This window comes from Symphalangus syndactylus, chromosome 13 (assembly GCF_028878055.3).
Source record: "Symphalangus syndactylus isolate Jambi chromosome 13, NHGRI_mSymSyn1-v2.1_pri, whole genome shotgun sequence".
Taxonomy (NCBI): domain Eukaryota; kingdom Metazoa; phylum Chordata; class Mammalia; order Primates; family Hylobatidae; genus Symphalangus; species Symphalangus syndactylus.
This window is the reverse complement of record NC_072435.2, coordinates 116,733,877-116,759,302: the sequence shown is the minus strand read 5'-3', so window position 1 is coordinate 116,759,302 and position 25,426 is coordinate 116,733,877. Positions and strand designations below refer to the sequence as shown.

Genomic DNA, 25,426 nt, shown 5'->3' with positions numbered 1-25,426 from the left:
CAGAGTCTCATGCTGTCACCCAGGCTGGAGTGCAGTGGCGCCATGACAGTTCACTGCAGCCTGAAACTCCTAGACTCAAGTGGTCCTCCCACCTCAGCCTCCCAAGTAGCTGGGGCTACAGGTGCACACCACCACACCTAGCTATTTTTAAAAAAAACTTTTTGTAGCGACTGCTCCAGGCCACCACTGCCTCTCACCTGCACCACTGCTCAGTGTCCTGACCATCTCCCTACATCTGTTCTTGCCCTTGCAATCATCCTCACCACAGAAGCAGAGAAGTTACAAGTGGCAAAGGGCAGACCGGAATTCAAAGCCAATGTGGGGTGGGGAGTTGGATACATGAGTCTGGATTTCAGGGAAGAGGTATGGATTTAAGATACAAATGTGGGAGTCACTGGGTGTGGTGGCTCACGCCTGTAATCCCAGCACTTTGGGAGGCCGAGGAAGGCAGATCAGGAGTTCAAGACCAGCCTGGGCAACATGGTGAAACCCTGTCTCTACTAAAAATACAAAAAATTAGCCAAGCACGGTAGCGGGATCCTGTAATCCCAGCTCCTTGGGAGGCTGATGCAAAAGAATCTCCTGAACCCAGCAGGCAGAGGTTGCAATGAGCCGAGATTGTGCCACTGCACTCCAGTCTAGGTGACAGAGTGAGACTCCATCTCAAAAATAAACAAATAAATAAAAATAAAATTAAAATGTGGGAGTTGCCAGAGTAAAAACATTTAAACACTGGTTGAAATCACCAAGGGAGTAAGTCTAGAGCAAGAAGAGAAAAGGACCCAGGACTAAGCCCTGGAGCACTTAATATCATTCAGAGTTTGGGGAGTTGCAGGCATCCAGCTATGTTGCCCAGGCTGGCCTTGAACTCCTGGCCTCAAGTGATCCTCTCACCTTGACCTCCCAAAGTGCTGGGACTACAAGCATGAGCCACCATGCCCGGCCCGGATCCCTGGTCTTTAAGATTCCTCTCAAGCAGGTGTCTGCCAACACCAAACGAAACTCATCTGCTGGCTTCATGTTTTCATGCTTTTTTCCTACTTAACTCATCGCACTGGACTTTTGGAGTCTCTTTTTTCTGTGTCTCCTCTGCTGTTCTGGGAGTCCCCTTGGAACAGGAACCTCATCTTATTTTGTCTTCTTGGCTCAATGCATGAACTTCTTGGTTCAGGGCGTGAATCATAATACCTGTTAAACCCACTCTATGGGCCGGGCGTGGTGACTCACACTGTAATCCCAGCACTGTGGGAGGCCAAGGTGGGCGGATCATTTGAAGTCAGGAGTTTGAGACCAGCCTGACCAACATGGTGAGACCCCGTCTCTACTAAAAATACAAAAAAAAAAAAAATTAACTGGGCGTGGTGGCACATGTCTGTAGTCCCAGCTACTAGGGAGGCTGAGGCAGGAGAATCTCTTGAACCTGTGAGGCAGAGGTTGCAGTGAGCTGAGATTGCACCACTGCACTCCAGCCTGGGCAACAGAGAAAGACCCTGTCTAAAAAACAAAACCAAAAAACAAAAAAACAAAAAACCCACTCTATGAATAGTGAGGGTCAGAGAGGCTAGAGTCTGGCACAGGTAGACTAGAATTCCCAGTCTGTTCTCTTGGGCTCCAGATTCTCACCCCTCCACCTGAACGTGAGTGAGTCCCTTCCGTTCCCAAGTCTCAATTTCCTTAGACAGATTTAAGCAGTTGAATTGACTAACAACTATCCAACCCCAACCTACTGGGCAAGTTGCCTCCTCTGGGGTCAAACACTATCCAATTTCAGTTTCCCAACATCATAAAAGGGAACTCTAAAAGTTAAGAATCGAAACTGATGACAGAGAGATTGACTAGACGGCCGGCCTGTTAAGGTGGCCCCAGACGTTCCAGCCTCAGCCCAGAGTCCTCCTGTGCCCCTACTGCAGCAAGGGGGTCTCCAAGAAGGGGGACCCGGAGTCAGCCCATCACACCTGGTTTCCTCTCTGCTAGTGTCCTTCATCCCACAGAGCACTGGAGGGCGGCTGAGGAGGAGCTACCTTAAAAAAGGAGGTGTGTGCCAGGGAGCTGGGTAGGAGCCTGGCTATATATCCGCCCAGCAGCGGTACTCTCGGGACAGAGATGGCACTGATGCAGGAACTGTATAGCACACCAGCCTCCAGGCTGGACTCCTTCGTGGCTCAGTGGCTGCAGCCCCACCGGGAGTGGAAGGAAGAGGTGCTAGACGCTGTGCGGACCGTGGAGGAGTTTCTGAGGCAGGAGCATTTCCAGGGGAAGCATGGGCTGGACCAGGATGTGCGGGTGCTGAAGGTAATCAAGGTAAGACTGGGCTCCTCCAGCCCCCATGCAAGACAAAACCCAGTATCAGAGTCCACGTCCCTGAGGATGCTGGGGACCCCTGTCCTCCTTATTCCTAGCCCATGCTGATGACATCTCAGAATACCCCATCTCACCTAGCTGTCTACACCCCACTGCACCACTGCCTTGAGTAGAATGAGTCTAGTAATAATAGCTCACATCTGGGGGCTCACTGGCCTAACCTCTTAACATACACTATCTCTAATTCTTATACCCTGTGAGATAGGTACTATTCTTTTCCCAGTTTACAGATTAGCAAAATGGAGGCTTAGAACCAATACAATGCAAGGTCCTTGGTTGGATCCTGGTGTGAATGAACCATCTGTAAAATACAGTTTGGGTACAACTGGCCTGGATATCAGAGAGTATATGTATATCTGATATAGGAAATCATTGTTGATTTTGTTAGGTGTAACAGTAGTTTTGTGGTTATCAGAGAGAATGTTCTCTTTTGTTTGGACACGAACATTGAAGTATTTTAGGGACAAAGTTCCTTAGTGCCTGTAATTTACTTTAACGTGGCTTAGATTAAGCAAATGCAGCCAGGAATTTAGACTTGTCGAATCAACTAGTTGGGTATATGAGTGTTAGTTGTATCATCTATTTTTCTATATGTTTTAACTTTTTGATTATAAAATGACTTTTTTTTTTTTAGAGACGGTCTCGCTCTGTCACCCAGGCTGGAGTGCTGTGGCACAATCACCACTGACTGTAGCCTCAATCTAACTGGGCTCAGGTGATCCTTAGCCTCCTAAATAGCTTGGGATTACAGGCATGCACCACCATGCTCAGCTAATTTTTGTATTTTTTGTAGAGATAGGGTTTCACCAATGTTGCCCATGCTGGTCTCGAACTCCTGGGATCAAGAAAATGCCCACCTTGGCCTCCCAAAGTGCTGGGATTACAGGTGTGAGCCACCATGTCTGGCCGGCCAATAAAATGATTTTTTTTTTTTTTTTGAGACAGAGTCTTGCTCTGTTACCAGGCTGGAGTGCAGTGGCACAATCTCAGCTCACTGCAACCTCCACCTCCCAGGTTCAAGCAATTCCCCTGCCTCAGTCTCCCGAGTAGCTGGGACGACAAGCGCCCACCACCACACCTGGCTCATTTTTTGTATTTTAGTAGAGACGGGGTTTCACCGTGTTGGCTAAGATGGTCTCGATCTCCTGATCTCATGATCCCAAAGCACTGGGATTACAGTGAGCCACTGCACCTGGCCTAAAATGATTTTTTAATGGAGGCTCAGAGAGGTGAGGTGACTTGCCCAAGGTCACACAGTGTTGAAGCTGGAATTTGAACTTGACTCAAGGGACCCAAGTCCTCCTCACTGAGATTTTTCCCCAAGCCCTTCCTCCAGCTGTTTCATGCCACCTCCTGTGCTAGCTAAGATCAAAATTCAAGAGAGTCAGAGCTAGAAATACTCTGGAGAATCAGACAGTCTCACCAGTGACTCACTTAAATAATTAAGTAAACCGAGGCACAGAGAGGGTGAGAGATACCCCAACGTCACACAGTGAGTTGGTGATAAAGGCAAGACTAGAATTAGGACCCCTGACTCCCAGCCCAGTGCTCAAGTTCTCTCTCTAGGGGCAACCAACTCACAGAGGGATCTAGAAGCCCTGGGCCCCTATCCGTTCTTTGCACCTATCCCCAGCATATGAAGCCTGAGGCCATACAATTTATAAGTGAGAAACCACAAATTTTGATATTAGACAGACTCTTCGCTTCTTCCCTTACCAGCTGTGTGGTTTTGACCTTCCCACTCTTATTTCTCAAACCCACAAGCTTTTCATCTGTGATTGGGGCATCATCATCATCTCTCCCTCACCAAGCCAGTGGTGCAATGCAGGCTGAATGATTCATGCATGGTAAATGCTCAGAAACAGAAGCATCATTATAATTCTTGCCAAGCTTTCTTCTGGGCCTGGGACTCAAGTCTGACTCCGGCAGACCCTCCCAGACCACCCCCTCCCCAACAACCTTGAGAATAAAGTGGAGGGAATAAGGAATGTCTGGTAAGAGGAGGATACTACAAGAATAAGTTTATTTTGTGTGTGTGTGTGTGTGTGTGTGTTCCACCATGCCTGGCTAATCTTTGTATTTTTAGTAGAGACTGGGTTTCACCATGTTGGCCAGGCTGGTCTCGAACTCCTGACCTCAAGTGATCCACCCACTTCGGCCTCCCCAGATGCTGGGATTACAGATGTGAACCACCACGCCCGGCCAAGAATGAGTTTTTACGGCAGGAAATGCTATTTACCCAAGCCTCAAATTCTTCCTGCACATCATAGCCACTTTTCCTCTTGAAACCACTAAATGGTAGCAAACCCCAGTGAGCCACGACTAATGAGGAACAATATATCTTATTTAGAGTCTAAACCCTCCCTTTCCCCACCCTCTGAAAATCTAGTGAGCGGAGCTGTTCCATGTAAGGGAATGCTCGTCTTCAAATGAATTGTGCTTAAATAGGTTTAAAACCGAAGCAAATCAGGAAGCCTGTTCTGGAGGTGTTCTTTTCTCTCTGCCTGGATCTTACCAGTGGGAAAGGCAGAAAGGGAAGTCTACACCAGGTACAGTGGCTCACGCCTGTAATCCCAGCACTTTGGGAGGCCAAGGTGGGAAGATTGCTTGAGCCCAGGAATTCGAGACCAGCCTGGGCAAAATGGTGAGACCCCCGACTCTACAAAAAATATATAAAAAATTAGGTGGGCATGGTGGTGCATGCCTGTAGTTCCAGCTACTCTGGAGGCTGAGGTGGGAGGATTGCTTAAGCCCAGGAGGTCGAGGCTTCAATGAGTGAAGATCGTGCCATTGCACTCCAACCTGGGCAACAGAGCAAGACCCTGTCTCAAAAAGAAAAGGAAGTCTAGACTGGCCTTCAGGGGGAATGTGTCCTTCATTCACACACAGGGTGCCATCTCCAACCCTCTCCCAGGGGGTGAAGTTGCTGGGTCTGAATGCCCATGGTCCCTTGGAAGCAGGGCCTGGCTTACAGCCTTGGGTCACGAGGAAGAAAGAGGTGGAAGAACCACCCACTACTTGAGTTCTGGCCTTTCTCTGACTCCGCTGCCTCCTGGCTGGGAGACCACGGCAAGCTCCTCGTTGCCTCAGTCTTCTCATCTGTACATTGGAGATAATTCTCCTAGTACCCACCTCAATACAGGAAGTGAAGGGTTTTTTTTTTAGATGGAGTCTCGCTGTGTCGCCCAGGCTGGAGTGTAGTGGCGAGATCTCAGCTCACCAGAACATCTGCCTCCTGGGTTCAAGAGATTCTCCTGCCTTAGCCTCCCCAGTAGCTTGGATTACAGGCACACACCACCACACCTGGCTAATTTTTGTATTTTTAGTAGAGATGGGGTTTCACCATGTTGGCCAGGCTGGTTTCGAACTCCTGACCTCATGATCTGCCCACCTTGGCCTCCCAAAGTCCTGCGATTACAGGCATGAGCCATCGTGCCTGGCTGGGAAGTAAAGATTAAAAGGAATAATAGGTATACAGGGCTCTCAGGGGTGGCAGACACAGGGCACCCTGTGTCATCCAGCATCCGTGCTCATGTCACACAGGGTGTGTTATATCATCAGGGAACAGCTGGAATCTGACTCCATCCACCAGGAAAAGTAATCTACTGGGAGTCTGATTCCTCCCTAGCAATTCCACCTCCCGATACAGAATGAGGAGAGGAGGCCAGAGAGTTGTAGGGCTTTGCATACCAGAGGCGACAGGGCCTGGAGAGCTCATCTAGAATCTCAAAACATCAAAAAATCCCTTCTCGACCTCCTTCCATTACTAACGGGGAAACTGACCCCCCGGCAGCAGAAGGGATTGTCTAAGTCAGCTGGATAATGAGGAGAAAGAGAAATGTATTGCTGACTTCCTGTGTGCCAGGCACCCCACCAAACGCTTGGCGTATATTATTTCATCTGATCCTCCCAGTAGCCCAGTGACTCTTGTTCCACCATTACTTTCATTTTACAGATGAAGGTCTTAGAAGTCAGAATGTTTACCCAGCTAAGAAACAGGGAAGAGTCAAGATCTTTTTCAGGCTGCTCCATTTCACAGCCTATGGCTCTTAAATCCACCAGGCAAATTTGCTCCTTGCTTTATAATGTCATGAAATCATTCAGCCCCATCACCACCCCCAAAATCCTCAAACAACCCTACGGAGTAGACGCTGCCATTCCTCTGGAGTTGGCCTTACTCTGTGGATAAGAAGACTGGGTCTCAGAAGCAATGCAGTGTAGTAGATAAGAAGCTGGGCATTTGGGGAGGCCAAGGGGGCAAATCGCTTGAGTCCAGGAGTTCGAGACCAGCCTGGGCAACATGCCAAAACCCTGTCACTACAAAAATACAAAAATCAGCCAGGCATGGTGGCGCAGGCCTGCAGTCCTAGCTACTCGGGAGGCTGAGGTGGGAGGATCGCTTGAGCCAAGATCAAGCCACTGCAGTCCAGCTTGGGCAACAGGAGTTGTCTCAAAAAAAAAAGAGGCTGGGCTCTGAGGGCTGCAAACTGCAAGACCTGGGGCAAGTGACTAATGAGGAGAAAGACAAATGTGTTGCTGACTTCCTGTGTGCCAGGCACCCCACCAAACCCTTAGCATACATTATTTCATCTGATCCTCCCAATAGCCCAGTGACTCATGTTCCGCCATTGCTTTCATTTTAGAGATGAAGGTCTTAGAAGTCAGAATGTTTACCCAGCTAAGAAACAGGGAAGAGTCAAGATCTTTTTCAGGCTGCCCCATTTCTCGGTCCCATGTCTGGAGATCCTCCAGACATCTCAGTTTTCTCACCTGTAAAGTGTGGGTATTAGTACTACCCACAACCCATCCCTCAGCGGGTGGTGAGCATTCAGTAAGACCGTGCATGTGAAGGGCCGCAGGGGTTGCCTGGCACATGGCAGTGGGCCTCAGGGTGACGGGGCTCTGTGTTCTGCAGGTGGGCTCCTTCGGGAATGGCACGATTCTCAGGAGCACCAGAGAGGTGGAGCTGGTGGCGTTTCTGAGCTGTTTCCACAGCTTCCAGGAGGCAGCCAAGCATCACCAAGATGTTCTGAGGCTGATATGGAAAACCATGTGGCAAAGCCAGGACCTGCTGGACCTCGGGCTCGAGGACCTGAGGGTGGAGCAGAGAGTCCCCGATGCTCTCGTCCTCACTATCCAGACCAGGGGGACTGCGGAGCCCATCACGGTCACCATTGTGCCTGCCTACAGAGCCCTGGGTAAGGGGAGGGGAAGCTCACCCGACTCACACACTTGCCCACCCCAGGAGACTTCCCAATGTCTCACCTTTACTCATGGCCATGTGCACACACCCACATTTATTCATTCCATCTGTGTCCTATGCTTGGGGCTGGGTTATTGCAGTGCACAGGATTAACCCAACTCTGGCTATCATATCGCTCAACTTGGAATACAGATATTGACCAAAGAATTGCAGAGATAAATACATGATTGCAGCCTGGGCGTGGTGGCTCACGCCTGTAATCCAGCACTTTGGGAGGCCGAGGCAGGTGGATCATGAGGTCAGTGGTTTAAGACCAGCCTGGCCAAGATGGTGAAACACCACCTCTACTAAAAATACAAAAAATTAGCTGGGTGTGGTGGTGGGCACCTGTAATCCCAGCTACTCAGGAGGCTGAGGCAGAGAATCACTTGAACCCAGGAGGCAGAGGTTGCAGTGAGCCAAGATCACACCATTACCCTCCAGCCTGGGCAACAGAGCAAGACTCTGTCTCAAAAAAAAACAACCAAAAAAACAAAAAAAAACATGATTGCAAATGGTGTAAATGTGCAGAGAAAAAGAATGGGGTGGCCTGGGTAACCACAGAAAGGGTGTTCAGGAAGTGACTTTCTCGGGAGAGAACATTCAGGAGGCTCTGACACCCAGTGAGGGGAAGGAGCTAAAAGTGGGAGTGGGGGTCTGTCACTGCGTTTTATAGAAGCAGATCCTAAGACATGGATGTGAGGACAAGCAGTTTATTTGGGTATTCATCCCAGGAAACACTGGTAAGAAAGTATGGAATTGAGATGGGAAAGGCAAGAATTCAATACAGCCTGCATCCGTGGGCAAGTCACCACCCTGAGCTTCATGTCCTGGGAGAATTCGCAGTCCCATTATGGAGCAAGCCTCTTCGGGATCCCAAGTGGGATGCTGGCGTGCTTACTCACCAGCTTCCCAGCCTTCACTGGTTGGGGGCTGCTTTGGGAGCACTAACTCACTGGCCCCTGTTGTTTGTCCTCGGGCAGAGTCCTAGGTGTTTGAGGTAAAACCTACATGCTGCAAGTCCAGATCCTAGAGGTTTCATCTCATGTGCTAACTCCTATCAGCTGTAGTGGCTGGCTACGTGGAGTTGTTCTTTGGAGAAGGTATAAGAGACAGGATCTGATTTTAGCAAGGAAGAGAGTGCTGGGATGTCTCAGTGATGTGTACCATGGAACTGGTTCTCCCCATGAGTTTATATATATATATATACATTTTGAGACGGAGTCTCGCTCTGTCGCCCAGGCTGGAGTGCAGTGGCGTGATCTCGGCTCACTGCAACCTCCACCTCCAGGGTTCAAGTGATTCTCCAGCCTCAGCCTCCCGAGTAGCTGGGATTACAGCCCGCCACCATGCCATGCCTGGCTAATTTTTCTATTTTTAGTAGAGATAGGGTTTCACCATATTGCCCAGGCTGATTTCAAACTCCTAACCTCAGGTGATCCGCCCACCTCGGCCTCCCAAAGTGCTGGGATTACAGGCTTGAGCCACCGCACCCAGCCTCCCTATGAGTATTGAAAGAGATCCAAAACAGACATTAAAGAAAACGAGGGACATTTGTCCTTGCGATAGTTTACTGAGAATGATGGTTTCCAGTTTCATCCATGTCCCTACAAAGGACATGAACTCATCCTTTTTTATGGCTGCATAGTATTCCATGGTGTATCTGTGCCTTTTTTTTTTTATTTTATTAAGAAGGAAGGCTTCCCTGACCGCATGTTCTCACTCATAGGTGGGAATTGAACAGTGAGAACACATGGACACAGGAAGGGGAACACCACACCCCGGGGACTGTTGTGGGGTGGGGGAGGGGGGAGGGACAGCATTAGGAGATATACCTAATGCTAAATGACGAGTTAATGGGTGCAGCACACCAACATGGCACATGGATACATATGTAACAAACCTGCACATTGTGCACATGTACCCTAAAACTTAAAGTATAATAATAAAAATAATAATAATAATAAAAAGAGAATGAGGGACATTGAGGACATCCAGGGAGGGCCCCGATGCATAGAAAGCCCAATGTTGGTTCTCCAGAGTAAGAATTTCACAAAAAGGACAATTAGACAAGGCAAACCTTTGGTTTCTGAAGATATGAGGTCTCAAGTGTCCCTGGAGGGATAATTCCAATGTAAAGGCAGGCTCTTGCCAAAATACTACTTACCACCCTCCGGCTTCCTCAATCCCCAATCTCTCCCTCTACTCCCTCACTCCTCAGGGCCTTCTCTTCCCAACTCCCAGCCACCCCCTGAGGTCTATGTGAGCCTGATCGAGGCCTGCGGTGGTCCTGGAAATTTCTCCCCATCCTTCAGCGAGCTGCAGAGAAATTTCGTGAAACATCGGCCAACCAAGCTGAAGAGCCTCCTGCGCCTGGTGAAACACTGGTACCAGCAGGTGAGGGGGCTGCCGGGATGGCGGGGGCAAGGAGAGGGAAGAGGGTGGGGAGGAAAGGCAGGTCCTGATTTTCATGTCAGGAAACTGCACCCAGGGGAAATGGAAGCAGGTAGAGAGGGAGAGAATGCTAGTCTTTTGAAATATAAAGTGAAACCGTCAATGAAGAAGGTGGAAAAGGAGGAGAGGAGAAAGAAACAGAGAAGGAAGGAGAAAAATAGGTACTCTACACTAAACTAGTTATTTTTATTTTATTTTATTATTATTTTTTTGAGACAGGATCTTGCTTTGTTGCCCAGGCTGTAGTGCGGTGGTGTGATCACCACTCACTGTAGCCTCCACCTCCCTGGATCAAGACCTCCCTGGCTCAAGCGATCCTCCCACCTTAGCCTCCTAAGTAACCAGGACTACAGGCATGCACAATCATGCCCAGCTAATTTTTTAATTTTTCTTTTGTAGAGACAGGGTCTCACTATATTGACCAGCCTGGTTTCGAAGTGGTCTCAAGCGATCCTCCCACCCTGGCCTCCCAAAGTGCTGGGATTACAGGCACGAGCCACCACACCCACCCCACAAGTTCTTGTTACCCTTCAATTACAGTCTAGGCCTGGCAGACGTCAACTTCGCTGGGTACTGTGGCCATTCGTCACAGCAGGTTAAGGACTAACAAGAGGAAGGATTTCTTTAATTCCATCCCAGGAGTCGAAAAGAGGGCATGTGTGAGTGTAAACAGCCCTCAGGGACATTTCTCAGGCAGCAGCTCAGTCAGTTTTGGAAACAAAATCTTCCCCCGAGATAACGGAAACTCCAACTGCAAAACAGAACTCAGAGACAAAAATCATTTATTATATAAAACTTGCAGAGAAGTTACAAGGGAATCAGACGGCAGAAGGAAAGATTTGATCCAATAAATATAAAATAGGCCGGGCGCGGTGGCTCACGCTTGTAATCCCAGCACTTTGTGAGGCCGAGGGGGGCAGATCACGAGGTCAGGAGATCGAGACCATCCTGGCTAACACAGTGAAACCCCATCTCTACTAAAAATACAAAAAATTAGCCAGGCGTGGTGGCGGGTGCCTGTAGTCCCAGCTACTTGGGAGGCTGAGGCAGGAGAATGGTGTGAACCCGGGAGGCAGAGCTTGCAGTGAGCCGAGATCACGCCACTGCACTCCAGCCTGGGCAAGACAGAGAGACTCTGTCTCAAAAAATAAAAATAAAAATAAAATAAAATATAACAGGGATTTAAAGAAAAAACAATTACCGGCCAAATGTGGTAGCTCACACCTGTAATTTCAGCACTTTAGGAGGCTGAGGTAGGAGGATCACTTGAGCCCAAGGGTTCAAGACCAGCCTGAGCAACATAGTGAAACCCCGTCTCTACACAAAAAATACAAAAATACAAAAATTAGCTGGGGGTGCTGGTGGGTTCCTGTAGTCTCAGCTGCTCAGGAGGCTGAGGAGGAAGGATCACTTGAGCCCGGGAGGTGAAGCAAGTTGAGCTGGGTCTTTTTTTTTATCCATTCACTAAGGCTTATATCTTACTGATTACAGGTGTCCTACATTTTATATATCATCTAAGTTTTAAGAATATAACATTTCACTAATATTGAAGAAAATAAGTTATATTACCATGAGTTTAAATTTCTAACAAAATTATAATGTTATTAGTTATGGTTTGCAAAATTGAGTGTTAAGGATGAATTCGCAAAAAGTTACAAAACAAATTAATTAACTTATAATTTTTTTTCTTTTTTTGAGACAGAGTCTCGCTCTGTCGCCCAGGCTGGAGTGCAGTAGCGCAATCTCGGCTCACTGCAAGCTCCGCCTCCCAGGTTCACGCCATTCTCCTGCCTCAGCCTCCCAAGTAGCTGGGACTACAGGTACCCGCCACCACGCCCAGCTAATTTTTTGTATTTTTAGTAGAGATGGGGTTTCACCGTGTTACCCAGGATGGTCTCTATCTCCTGACCTCGTGATCCACCCGCCTTGGCCTCCCAAAGTGCTGAGATTACAGGCGTGAGCCACTGCGCCCGGCCTTATAAATAAATTTTAATTCAAAATTGAATTTCTAAAGTCAGGGATAAAGTTTTTTTGTTAGTAAGTCAGTGACCTATAGGAAAGGCCCAAGGTTTCATTTATTTGGGAGATGAGAATTATACAAGATGATTCTGTGTTTGTTTCAAGGCCAAAGTGTTAAAGCCTTTTTCTTCCCTCTGACTTTGGGATGTGAGCTAATGTTCATATATGATGGCCATAGGAAAATATGTCAGTTTTACTTCCACAAATCAAACTACTGAATATTTGACCAAAATTTTCACTTTCTGGCTAAATATCAATGTATCAGTGAAATTCTTTTTTTTTTTTTTTTTTTTTTTTGAGACAAGTTCTCACTCTTGCCCAGGCTGGAGTGCAGTGGCATGATCTTGGTTCACTGCAACCTCCTCCTCCTGGGTTCAAGCGATTCTTCCGCCTCAGCCTCCCAAGTAGCTGGGATTACAGGCACCTGCCATCACGCCTGGTTAATTTTTGTATTTTTAGTAGAGACAGGGTTTCACCATGTTGGCCAGGCTGGTCTCGAACTCCTGGCCTCAAGTGATCCACCCGCCTCGGTGTCCCAAGGTGCTGGGATTACAGGCAGGAGCCACTGTGCCCGGCCTCAGTGAGATTCTTAACACAGGAAGTGAACAGTGTCAGTTAAGATGCTTCCTTTTGCAAGTAAGAGAAAAACACAAAAAACAACTCAAACTGGCTTAAACAATAAAGGGTATTATCAGCTCATGTATGAAAACCCCTAAACAGTAGCGGGGGTGGGGGAGCTTCAGGCACTGGTAAGGGCACTGGCTCTGTTTCTCTGGAATTCTCTCAGCTTCTCATTCCTCTATATGTCAACTTGGTCCTTTGGCTTGTTTCCCTCTTGGTGGCAAAATGGCCACAACCATTCCTGCCCTCATATTCACACATGGCAGGACTTCTCTTCTTTCAACCACTGAACAAAAGAACTAGGCTTTACTCCAGTTGCGCCAACTTAGATGGCATGCCTTGTCTTGAAGCAATCACTTGCAAGTGGGAAAGGTTTATGCTAACAGGCCTGTGCCAGTCAGGGCCCATCCTGGGGCTGCGGGTGGGGGTCAACCCCTTCCAAACATCATGGCCACCATGCAATGGGGAAGGAAAGAATGTCTGCTAGAGAGGCAACCCCAATCTTCACTACAGAATCTCACCTATTACCATTTTTTCCCTCTATCTAAGGAAATCTTTCCTTTCTTTAAAGAAACATTTCTCAGCAGCTCAATACATTAAAATAGATTTAAATGGGACTGCTTAGGCTAGAATGTTTGTGACCGAGCACAATCTGCTCGTACCTGTTCATAACTTCATTCCAGGAGTTACATCTGTTTAGCACATATTGAAGCCCAATGGACTAACTCAGCCCTTTAATTCTAAAATGGTGAGACCTGTGTCTAGAGATGGAATGTGACGTGGCCAAGGTCACACAGCCAGTAGGCAGCAGAGTCAGGACTAGAACTTGGATTTCTCAGCTTCTGGTCCAACGCCATCCTTACACAGAATCTTAGGGTCTCTCTCTCTCTGTCTTCCCATCTCTTTCAACAGTATGTGAAAGCCAGGTCCCCCAGGGCCAATCTGCCCCCTCTCTATGCTCTTGAACTTCTAACCATCTATGCCTGGGAAATCGGTACTGAAGAAGATGAGAATTTCATGCTGGATGAAGGCTTCACCACTGTGATGGAGCTGCTCCTGGAGTATGAAGTCATCTGTATCTACTGGACCAAGTACTACACACTCCAGAATGCAATCATTGAGGATTGTGTCAGAAAACAGCTCAAAAAAGAGAGGTACTGGACCACTGTTTGCCCATCAAATCTTACAGAAAAAAAGAGAGATGGGCTAGCGTAACGTGGCATAGGGTTTTATGTATTAAGCAGTAAGGCTGCCACCATAGTTGAGCATTAACCTCCCACACCAACACAGCTGGCATCTCAAGTTGGTGGCTTATCAAAGTCACTGGGGGCCATGGGGCAGGTATAAGCCTGTTCCTTGTTTCCTAAGCCACCCTCCACCTTAGCTTGGCCCTCTTGCTCTCTGAAGACCATTTCAGTGCTTTGAAGGAGCTAGCATGGGAAAATGGAAAGAATCTTGGAGATTCAAGTTTAAATCCCAGCTCAGCCATTTTCCTACCACTCTGAGCCTCAATCCCTTATCCATAAGACAGGAGTAAACTGGAACCTACGATACAGGATTGATGTAAGGGTTGGAGAAAATCTGTGTTAAGGATCCACAATATCTAGCCTCTGGCACATGCTGAGTAAATGCTTATATTGGAGCGTGTGCTGTCAGCGTCCCATTCATATCCTCTCGGCCTTTACTGTTCTAGGGAAGGTTGGTTCCACTTCCAGCTGTCAGCACCTGCATCCCTTTGCCAGCAGACCCACTCTGAGAACAGCCCTCCACCAGATCTGGTGGGAGTTGGTGGATAAATACCACAGCTCCCTCACCCAAAAGATGGAAGGAATCTGGGTCTCATTCCATACCTTTTTTGTTAAGACAGAGTTTTGCTCTGTCACCCAGGGTGGAGTGCAGTGGCGCAATCTCCACTCACTGCAACCTCTGCCTCCTGGGTTAGAGCGATTCCCCTCCCTCAGGCTTCTGAGTAGCTGGGATTATAGGCGCCCACCACCCACACCCAGCTAATTTTTGTATTTTTGTAGAGACAGTGCTTTGCCATGTTGGCCAGGCTGGTCTCAAACTCCTGACCTCAGGTGATGCGCCTGCCTTGGCCTCCCAAAGTACTGGGCTTACAGGCGTGAGCCACCGCACTGGGCCCCATTCCATACTCTTTCCCAAGGATCGCCTCCAGTTGACCACAGTAGTAATTACTTCAATACCCACCCTTTGTTGTCTGCCTTTGTTTATCTGTCTCACTGTCTCACTCGTGCTTCCTGGGATCACTTTCTAAATAAGCCAAATCCTTATCTGGGGATCTGCTTCAGGGGAAGCCCAACCCAGACAACTCCCTGTGTTAGAAGCTCTGGGCCTGTGTAAGCAACATCACAGTATTTAGTGTTCTGTTATGTAGTATTGGGTCTCTTTTGTAAGGAAGAAAAGCCAGGTCTGCTCATGAAAAGAGGATTTATTATAACCATGCCCAGAAAAATCGAGAAAGCATCAGGACCTGAGACTCCCTCTCTCTCTGTGACTCTCTCTCATGAACCACAGCACTTTTCCCCTCAGCCTCTGCTTCTCTCTCCACACCTGTCCTTCTCCCCTCTGCCTCCCAGTATAAGGGATCTCCATCATTCCCATGTCCAAAAACCCCAGAGAGAACCATTCTGATTACTGGTCACAGAACACAGGCCCCATGTGTTTGGTCACCTGCCAGCTAACAGAATGAGCCACTTTAGATCAGTGACCCCACCCTATAGGACAGCCTGGCACTTTCAGGCAGGACTGTTTTAGGGTGCAGTCAGTGTTGGGAGGAGCCAGCCTGGAGCCCAAAGTCCAGTTCATTCCAGTAGCCTGTGTCACATTCTATTACACAGGTAAAGTCGCAGTTCCCTCCCAAGCCCTGGGGTACAAAGGGCTGTTTTTTTGTTTGTTTGTTTTTTTATGGAATCTTGCTCTGTCACCTAGGCTGGAGTTCAGTGGCATGATCTTGGCCCACTGCAACCACCACCACCTGGGTTCAAGCTATCCTCCCACCTCAGCCACCCAAGTAACTGGGACTACAGGCGCCTGCCACCATGCCCTAATTTTTGTATTTTTAGTAGAGACACGGTTTCACCATGTTGGCCAGCCTGGTCTTGAACTCCTGACCTCAAGTGATCTGCCCACCTCGGCCCCCCAAAGTGCTGATATTACAGGCGTGAGCCACTGCGCCCCGCTCAAAGAGCTGGTCTTAATCATGGACTTGTAGTCACCCCAAGTTAATAAGCGAGCCCAAGATCCCCTTCAAGCCAATATTCTTTAAAATATTTATTCAATATTTATAGAAAGGAGAGACTTTTGGGGGCAGTCCAACCTCTGCTCTGTTGAGGAGGTAGATGGGTAAGAGCCCCATCTACTGGCTGTAAGAACTTAGGGCGATCTAGGCCGGGGATGGTGGCTCATGCCTGTAATCCCAGCACTTTGGAAAGTGGGGGCAGGTGGATCACGAGGTCAGCAGTTCAAGACCAGCCTGGCCAAGATGGTGAAACCCCATCTCTACTAAAAATACAAAAATTAGCTGGGCGTGGTGGCGGGTACCTGTAATCCCAGCTACTCAGGAGGCTGAGGCAGAGAATTGGCTGAACCCGGGAGTGGGAGGTTGCAGTGAGCCGAGACTGCACAACTGCACTTCAGCCTGGGTGACAGAGCGAGATTCTGTCTCAAAAAAAAAAAAAGAACTTAGGGAAATCTGTAAATCAGGGACAACCACAACAATAAAAATAACAGTCCCTACCTTAGAGAACTTCTGTAAGGATTAAAATAGGTTAATCTGCATAGGGTTTGGCCTTGTGCTTCAATAAATGTCAGTAGTTGGTGGCGGTGGTGTTTCTATTATCCAAAGCAATTCAGCAGCTCTAACCTTAAACTTGCAAAGCCTGCTCCGAACGTACAGGGCCCCCCTTCCTGAAAGGGCATCTGTTATTCCTCTAGCATGCCTCTTGGGGCCTCATTCTCCCCCACATATTCCTTGCAAACAGCTAAAGCACTCTCCCAAGGAGGAATTCTTTTTTTTTTTTTTTGAGACAGTCTCACTTGGTTGCCCAGACTGGAGGGTGATGGCGTGATCTTGGCTCACTGCAACCTCCACCTCCTGGGTTCAAGCAATTCTCCTGCCTCAGCCTCCCGAGTAACTGGGATGAGAGGTGCATGCCACCACACGTGGCTAATTTTTTGTATTTTTAGTAGAGACAGGGTTTCACCATGTTGGCCAGGCTAGTCTTGAACTCCTGACCTCAACTGATCCTCCCGCCTCAGCCTCCCAAAGTGCTGGGATTACAGGCATGAGCCACTGTGCCTGGCCCAGATAGGAATTCTTGGAAATAGCATTGTCTCCATCCTGTTACTCTCCTGCGGTGTTTTGGGGCCCTCTTGAACATCCCTGGGATGTGGACATCATGATTCTCAGTGGCTGGACTAAATAATTGCTGAGAAGGTTTCTTTCTGGCTTGAAGGCCTCCAAACCATTACGAGCCTGGGCACCCTTTTCCTGTGTTACAGGCCCATCATCCTGGATCCAGCCGACCCCACCCACAATGTGGCAGAAGGGTACAGATGGGACATCGTCGCTCAGAGGGCCTGCCAGTGCCTGAAACAGGACTGTTGCTATGACAACAGGAAGAACCCCATCTCCAGCTGGAACGTGAAGGTAATGGCTCCTCTCTGGGCTGTCAAGGGCTTGGAGCTCAGAATGATAGATAAACTACTCAGTATTTACTCATTCAATTCTGTGCCGACAGAGAACAGAATTTTACAGTCACTGTTTAAGGGCCAGCTGCACCACCCATGGGCTCTGTGAACTTGGACAAATTCTTTGGCTCTCAGGGCCTCGGGTTTCTTACCTTCAAATTCTTGTTCTCCTTTCCTTTCTTTTTCCCGTAATCTACGGGAGAATCAGTTCCATGTTCCTGATCATCCTTTGCGTGAGTTGGGTCCAGCCAAGTCAGCTCAATCAGCCATTCTGTGCCAGTGCTGTGCTCAGGGATGGGGTAGGGGATGTGGACCGGGGGACAACACAGGTACAGAAATAAGACATGACCCCGACACTCGGCCAGGTGCAGTGATTCATGCCTGTAATCCCAGCACTTTGGGGGGCCAAGGCAGGTGGATCACTTGAGGTCAGGAGTTCAAGACCAGCCCGGCCAACATGGAAAAAACCCATCTCTACTAAAAAAATACAAAATTAGCCAGACGTGGTGGCAGGTGCCTATAATCCCTGCTACTCCGGAGGCAGAGGCAGGTGAATTGCTTGAACCTGGGAGCCGGGGGCTGCAGTGAGCTGAGATCGTGCCATTGCACTCCAGCCTGGACAACAAGAGGGAAACTCTGCCTCAAAAAGAAGAGAAAAAAGACACCACTCTCACTCTCAAAGAACTCACCCTATGTTATTAGGAAGCAAGTGCATGAAAGAAACTCACACAAAACTGCTAGAATTACCAGAGGAGACAAGATACTCTGAAAAGAAACAAACAAAAAACACTGAGTCATATTATTATGTGATGCCAAACCTATAGTATAGGCAGAGATCACAAATCTGTTTTATTAACGTCACACTTTCTAGTTTGCAAAGCTCTTGTCCAAGGTCTGTCTCAGTTGATCCTCACGGGCAATTCTGTAAAGTAAGAAGGTCGAGTATTATCACTATCTTTATTATTATTATCATCATTACTATTATTGCCATTTTACAGAAGAGAAAACTGAGGCTCAGAGAGGTTAATTAACTAAGGTCACTCTGCTAACAGACAGCAGAACCAGGGGCTCTGGGGGTCTGGAAGCAGAATAAATGTTAACTGAAGTCACCAGAGAAGATTCCTTAAAAAAGTTAGGAGTCGGCCGGGCGCGGTGGCTCACGCTTGTAATCCCAGCACTTTGGGAGGCCGAGGCGGGCGGATCACGAGGTCAGGAGATCGAGACCACGGTGAAACCCCGTCTCTACTAAAAAATACAAAAAATTAGCCGGGCGCGGTGGCGGGCGCCTGTAGTCCCAGCTACTCGGAGGCTGAGGCAGGAGAATGGCGTGAACCCGGGAGGCGGAGCTTGCAGTGAGCCGAGATTGCGCCACTGCACTCCAGCCCGGGCGACAGAGCGAGACTCTGTCTCAAAAAAAAAAAAAAAAAAAAAAAAAAAAGTTAGGAGTTGAAATGAGCCCTAAAGGCCAGGGGGAGATATAGACACTCAGAACAGAGGACAAAGGATGATGAGGGACAAAGGATGGGAGGCTGGATGAGCAAGATGTGTACAGGAACAGGAGACCTGCTTGGAGCAGAAGGCAGAAGCAGAATCAGAGGCTCCAGTAAGGTACAGAGAGTATAAACAGGGACCCACCAGCCAAATGAGGAGGCCCACCCATGGGCTGGAACATATACGCCTCTGGATTTTTCCTGAATATAAAGCCATTGTAGACTGGGGGTGGTGGCTCACGCCTGTAATCACAGCACTTTGGGAGGCTGAAGTGGGTGGATCCCTTGAGCCCAAGAGTTCAAGACCAGCCTAGGCAACATGGTGAAACCCCATCTCTACTAAAAATACAAAACTTGGCCGGGCGCGGTGGCTCACACCTGTAATCCCAGCAGTTTGGGAGGCCGAGGTGGGTAGATCACGAGGTCAAGAGATCGAAACCATCCTGGCCAACATGGTGAAACCTCATCTCTATTAAAAATACAAAAATTAGCTGGGTGTGGTGGCATATGCCCGTAGTCCCAGCTACTAGGGAGGCTGAGGCAGGAGAATCACTTGAACCTGGGAGGTGGAGGTTGCAGTGAGCCAAGATCGTGCCACTGCACTCCAGCCTGGCGACAGAGTGAGACTCCGTCTCAAAAAACAAAAACAAAACAAAAAAAACTTAGCCAGATGTGGTGGCATGCACCTGTGGTCCCAGCTACTCAGGAGACTGAGGTGGGAGGATCGCCTCAGCTTGGGAGGTCAAGATTGCGCCACTGCACTGCAGCCTGAGGTGACAGAGCAAGGCCCTGTCTCAAAAAAAAAAAAAAAAAAAAAAAAACACATAAAACATTGTGCAAATATTTTTTATCTTGACAAATCAGAAAACTTGGCAATGCCAGGCTTATATTTCTTTTTCTTTTTTTTTTCTTTTGAGACAGAGTCTCCCTCTGTTGCCCTGGCTGGAGTGCAGTGGGGCGATCTCAGCTCACTGCAACCTCCACCTCCTGTGTTCAAGAGATTCTCCCACTTCAGCCTTCCAAGTAGGTTGGACTACAGGCATACGCCACCACACCCGGCTAATTTTTGCATTTTTTAGTAGAGATGGGTTTTGCCATGTTGGCCAGGCTGGTCTCAAACTTATGACCTCAAGTGATCTGCCCGCCTCGGCCTCCCAAAGTGCTGGGAATACAGGCGTGAGCCACTGCACCCAGCCGAGGCTTATATTTCTTCTGGAAAGAATCAGCTAGAGGCTTGACCCTCTCCAGCATTTTCCAGGTGCTCTCCAGCCACCTGGGGCTCTCAGGCCCTGGAGTATAGCCTCTGGAGGTGGTGAGAACACAGACTCTGGAGTCTGACCAACCTCACTTCACATATCTGCCCTGCTCCTTACTACGTATGTGATTGGTGTTCAGTAAATTACCTAACCCTGCTCAAACAGTTTCCTCATCAATAACATGGGGATAACAGTAGAACCAACCAACTAATAGAGATGCTCTGAGAATAAAATGCATTAAGGGTATGGAAGGTGCTCAGTATACAGCCTGGAAAGTGCTTACCTCTCCCTAAACATTTGCTGCTGCCACTGCTGCTGCTACTATTGTAAAGATAAGGACAGATGAAGGGAACGTTTGCACATCAGACAGAGAAGTGTGGACTTAACACCTCTCCTTCTCCCTCTCCCTTCCAGAGGGCACGAGACATCCATTTGACAGTGGAGCAGAGGGGTTACCCAGATTTCAACCTCATCGTGAACCCTTATGAGCCCATAAGGAAGGTTAAAGAGAAAATCCAGAGGACAAGGGGCTACTCTGGCCTGCAGCGTCTGTCCTTCCAGGTTCCTGGCAGTGAGAGGCAGCTTCTCAGCAGCAGGTGCTCCTTAGCCAAATATGGGATCTTCTCCCACACTCACATCTATCTGCTGGAGACCATCCCCCCCGAGATCCAGGTCTTCGTGAAGAATCCTGATGGTGGGAGCTACGCCTATGCCATCGACCCCAACAGCTTCATCCTGGGTCTGAAGCAGCAGATTGAAGACCAGCAGGGGCTTCCTAAAAAGCAGCAGCAGCTGGAATTCCAAGGCCAAGTCCTGCAGGACTGGTTGGGTCTGGGGAGCTACAGCATTCAAGACAGTGACACTCTCATCCTCTCTAAGAAGAAAGGAGAGGCTCTGTTCCCAGCCAGTTAGTTTTCTCTGGGAAACTTCTCTACACATTTCTGCCATCTACTCCAGAACTCATCCTGGCAATCACTCTGTCCCATTGTCTACTGGGAAGTTCCCAGGTCTTCACCAGTTTTACAACGAGTTATCCCAGGCCGGACGCAGTAGCTCACATCTGTAATCCCAGAACTTTGGGAGGCCGAGGTGGGAGGAACGCTTGAGCCGAGGAGTTCAAGACCAGCCCGGGTATCATAGGGAGACCCCGTCTCTACAAAATAAAAAATAATTCATTGGGTGTGGTTGTGCACGTTTGTAGTCTCAGGCACACGAGAAGCTGAGGCAGAAGAATCACTTGAGCCCAGGAGGTTGAAGCTGCAGTGAGCTGTGATCACGCCACTACACTCCTGCCCAGGCAACAGAGCAAGACCCTGTGTCTAAAAACTAAAACATAAAAATAAGTAAATCTGTTTAAAAAAAGAATTATCCCGGCCGGGCGCGGTGGCTCACGCTTGTAATCCCAGCACTTTGGGAGGCCAAGGCGGGCGGATCACGAGGTCAGGAGATCGAGACCAGGTGAAACCCCGTCTCTACTAAAAATACAAAAAAATTAGCCGGGCGTGGTGGCGGGCGCCTGTAGTCCCAGCTACTCAGAGAGGCTGAGGCAGGAGAATGGCGTGAACCCGGGAGGCGGAGCTTGCAGTGAGCCGAGATTGCGCCACTGCACTCCAGCCTGGGCGACAGAGCGAGACTCCGTCTCAAAAAAAAAAGAATTATCCCAGCCCCACCAGGAGGAGGATGAGGAGGGGTGTGAGAGACTAAATATACAAATAGACAGTGGTCACATGACGTATAACAATAGAATTCTGACCCACAACCTTCTGCAGCAATCAACCCCAAACCATCAGGACTTGGGGAATAACTGGCAGCGTCTCTACCTCCCTGCCCCACTCCCATCCTGCTTCCTATTTATGACCAACCCAAGAAACCCAAATAAGCTCCTCGGACCAATCACATGGTTAGCCCTGCTTCTGGTGAGTGCACTTCCAGCTTCCCCATACCAACAGCCTCAATCAGGGCATCCCTGAAGCCTTCCCATTTTCCTGCCTGTCTTTAAATCTCTGTCAAAAGCAAGAGATGGGTGGCTGGTTCCTTTGCTATAGGAAGTTGGGAATAAATCGCCTTTGTTAGTTCTCATTTGGGGGCTCTTTATTTCCACAGGGCCTAATGCTGTCCTAATGGTTATTGCTTGATCATTTGAGCTTCTCAACTCTAAGAAATGAGGACTGGGGAAACTGAGGCAAAAAGAGACAAAGAATGGGAGAATGAGGATGATGCAGTGTAAAAAAAAATCACCTCAACTCCTAAAACCCATACACAAACAGTACATAATAGTCAGGAAACTGTGGGAAAATAATAGCATCTTTATTATCAAAGGACGTCATGTGATCAGGTTTACTCCAGGCAATAATAAGTTTCCTTTTGCCCCCCCGTTTTGCCTAGTTTTCTGGTGGGCTACTCACCTACCATAGCATAGAAAATGCACCCTGCAATTGGTTATCAACAGCCTCTGGTCAATTTAGCAATCATAATCTGTGTATTTCCCACCTCTGTTTGCCTTCAGGGACAGAAAAAGTGCCTCCTTCCCAGGAGGTAGACAGGCTGTTCCAGTCCCCGTCTTTGTGTCCTTCATAATGCCCAGCACAGCCCACATTGTAGGTGGTGGGAAAATTCTTGTTTAAAATAAAAAAAGAATGAAAAATTCAATGTCTTAGTCCATCTGGGCTGCTAAAACAAAATACCATACACTGGATGGCTCATAAACAATAACCATTTATTTATCACAGCTCTGGAGGCTGGGAAGTCCAAGTCAAGACGCTGGCAGATTTGGTGTCTGGTGAGGGCCTCTTCTTGATTCATAGATGGCAGCTTCTCACTGAGTCTTCCCATGGTAGAAGGGGCAAAGGTGTCTCTGGGGTCGCTTTTTTTTTTTGAGATGGAGTCTCACTCTGTCACCCAGGCTAGAGTGCAGTGGCATGATCTCAGCTCACTGCAACCTCCACCTCCCAGGTTCAAGCGATTCTCCTGCCTCAGCCTCCCAAGTAGCTGGGACTACAGGCACCTACCACTGTGCCCGGCTAATTTTTTTTTATTTTTAGTACAAACGGGGTTTCACCATCTTGGCCAGGCTAGTCTCAAACTCCTGACCTTGTGATCCACCCGTCTCAGCCTCCCACAGTGCTGGGATTACAGGTGTGAGCCATCGTGCCCGGCCTCTGGGGTCTCTTTTATGAGGGCATTGATCCAGTTCATGAGGGCTCAAGACCCATTATGTGACTGAAAGATTCTCCGTGGGGCCTGAAAGCTTAAGAGAATGAATGACCCCTCCCTCCTTGGGCCCAGTCCCAAGGCGCAAGGCCACTTGCGCCAGCAGCATGCGTCAGCAAGATAGCAGAAGCAGGAAGAGAGCTGGCCGGAAGACACGTACCCACTGAAGACTGAGAGAGAGGTCGTCCGGGTACAGCGTAGACGTTACATCAGACTGAGACACTTCCTGTTTACAGGAGACTATAAAACCCCTGTCCCGTCCTCATTTGGTGCTGATGCCATTTTAAGCCTCAGCCCACCTGCACACAGGTGCTCATTAAAAGAGCGTGTTGCTCCACACTGCCTCGTGTTGTCTGTTGGCCACGCTCTCGGGGTTCGAACCAATACAAGACCCTTTCACTAATTACTTCCCAAAGGTCCCACCTCCTAATACCATCACCTTGGGAGTGAGGACTTTCTGGAAATTATCAGTATCAAAATGGAGTCACTTATGTCAAACCCTAACAAATGCCTGTCACAAAAATTATCTCAAGAAGCTCCTCAAATCCACAGTATTATAGATAAGCCACTTGCACAAGAATATTTGCCTAACAGTGAGTGTCTCCACAATAAGCTAACGCCAACTCCTGCAACAGGCTCCTGTAATCAACGGTACTTGTTTCAAAGAAGCTTATGTGGACTTGGTCTTTTCTCCTTGCCACAACCTCTTTTAATGTGCCTATAGTCCACTATAGCGTGCATATCTCAAGTTGCAATTCCTTGCAATTCTTGAATAAACGCTTTATTTTGGAGAGTCAGTCTCTCTGTTATTGATTTTAGGGTATCAATTTTAACATACGAATTTTGGAGGAACAAAAACATTCAGACCATATCAGTCACCTTCCTCTTTTTTGAAATAGAAAAGCTCAAGGCCAGAGAGTTTATTTTAGTAAAGTTTTGACATACCTGTCTTCAAAGATAAAACATGAAACAGCATTCCACAGACAAAAGTAAAGTGATTTTGTTCATCCTTCACTGTGAGGTATTTTAACCACAGAGATTCTAATTTTTTGATCTTGGATGGGTCCTGGGAGTCAGTATTGTTTTTAAGTTCCCTAGAACGTAAACACCTAGAAAACTAGGGTGTTTTTCAGACCAAACCATGCATCTGAATCACCCAGGACAGTGCCTCTGAAACTTTAATACGCACACAAATCACCAAGAGATCTTGTTAAAATGCAAATTCTGATTCAGTGGGTTTGTGGAGCCCAGGATTCTGCATTTCTTTTTTTCTTTCTTTCTTTTTTTTAGAGACAAGGTCTGGCTCTGTAGCCCAGGCAGGGTGCAGTGGCACCATCAGAGGTCACCGCAACCTTGAACTCCTGGACTCAGGCTATCCTCCTGCCTTAGCCTCCAGAGAAACTAGGACTACAAGGTGCACACCACCAAGGATTCTGCATTTGTTTTTTTTTGTTTGTTTGTTTTTTTTGAGATAGAGTCTTGCTCTGTCACCCAGGCTGGAGTGCAATGGTGCTATCTCGGCTCACTGCAACCTCTGCCTCCCAGGTTCAAGCAATTCTCCTGCCTCAGCCTCCAGAGTAGCTGGGATTACAGGCGGGAGCCACCACACCTGGCTAATTTTTGTATTTTTAGTAGAGATGGGGTTTCACCATGTTGGTCAGGCTAGTCTCGAACTCCTGACTTCATGATCTGCCCACCTCGGCCTCCCAAAGTGTTGGGATTACAGATGTGAGCCACCATGCCCGGACAGGATTCTGCATTTCTTTCTTTCTTTTTTTTTTTTTTTTTTTTTTTTTTTTTTTTTTTTTTGAGATGGAGTCTCACTCTGTTGCCCAGGCTGGAATGCAGTGGCACGATCTCAGCTCACCTCAACCTCCACCTCCCAGGTTCAAGTGATTTTCCTGCCTCAGCCTCCTGAGTAGCTGGGACTACAGGTGCGGGCCACCATGCACAGCTAATTTTTCTATTTTTAGTAGAGATGGGGTTTCACTGTGTTGGCCAGGCTGGTCTCAAACTCCTGACCTTGTGATCTGCCCACCTCAGCCTCCCAAAGTGTTGGGATT

The 25,426-nt window shown here is 48.2% G+C and overlaps 1 protein-coding gene across 4 annotated transcripts; it reads left to right on the top strand.

The window, feature by feature from the left end:
* Window positions 1-1,676: 1,676 nt before the first annotated feature.
* OASL (2'-5'-oligoadenylate synthetase like) lies at window positions 1,677-24,156 on the top strand. 4 transcript variants are annotated; one of them, XM_055237774.2, is made up of 6 exons: window positions 1,677-2,301; window positions 7,277-7,559; window positions 9,825-10,000; window positions 13,610-13,851; window positions 17,219-17,366; window positions 20,568-21,333. In XM_055237774.2, the coding sequence occupies exons 1-6, from the start codon at window positions 2,104-2,106 to the stop codon at window positions 21,063-21,065; spliced, it is 1,545 nt and encodes a 514-aa protein (XP_055093749.1). In that variant the 5' UTR covers window positions 1,677-2,103; the 3' UTR covers window positions 21,066-21,333. The 4 variants fall into 4 exon arrangements, with proteins under 4 accessions (XP_055093749.1, XP_063470759.1, XP_063470761.1 ...); XM_063614690.1 differs by lacking the exon at window positions 20,568-21,333 and adding an exon at window positions 22,883-24,156 and having other exon boundaries at window positions 1,859-2,301; XM_063614689.1 differs by lacking the exons at window positions 13,610-13,851; window positions 17,219-17,366 and having other exon boundaries at window positions 1,826-2,301.
* Window positions 24,157-25,426: the final 1,270 nt, after the last annotated feature.

Excerpts from the sequence above, each read along its gene's own strand:
- OASL (XM_055237774.2), top strand. The coding sequence starts at position 2,104 with ATGGCACTGATGCAGGAACTGTATAGCACACCAGCCTCCAGGCTGGAC. Across the intron at positions 2,302-7,276 it reads GGGTGCTGAAGGTAATCAAG|GTGGGCTCCTTCGGGAATGG; the intron begins GTAAGACTGGGC and ends TGTGTTCTGCAG. Across the intron at positions 10,001-13,609 it reads TGAAACACTGGTACCAGCAG|TATGTGAAAGCCAGGTCCCC; the intron begins GTGAGGGGGCTG and ends CTCTTTCAACAG.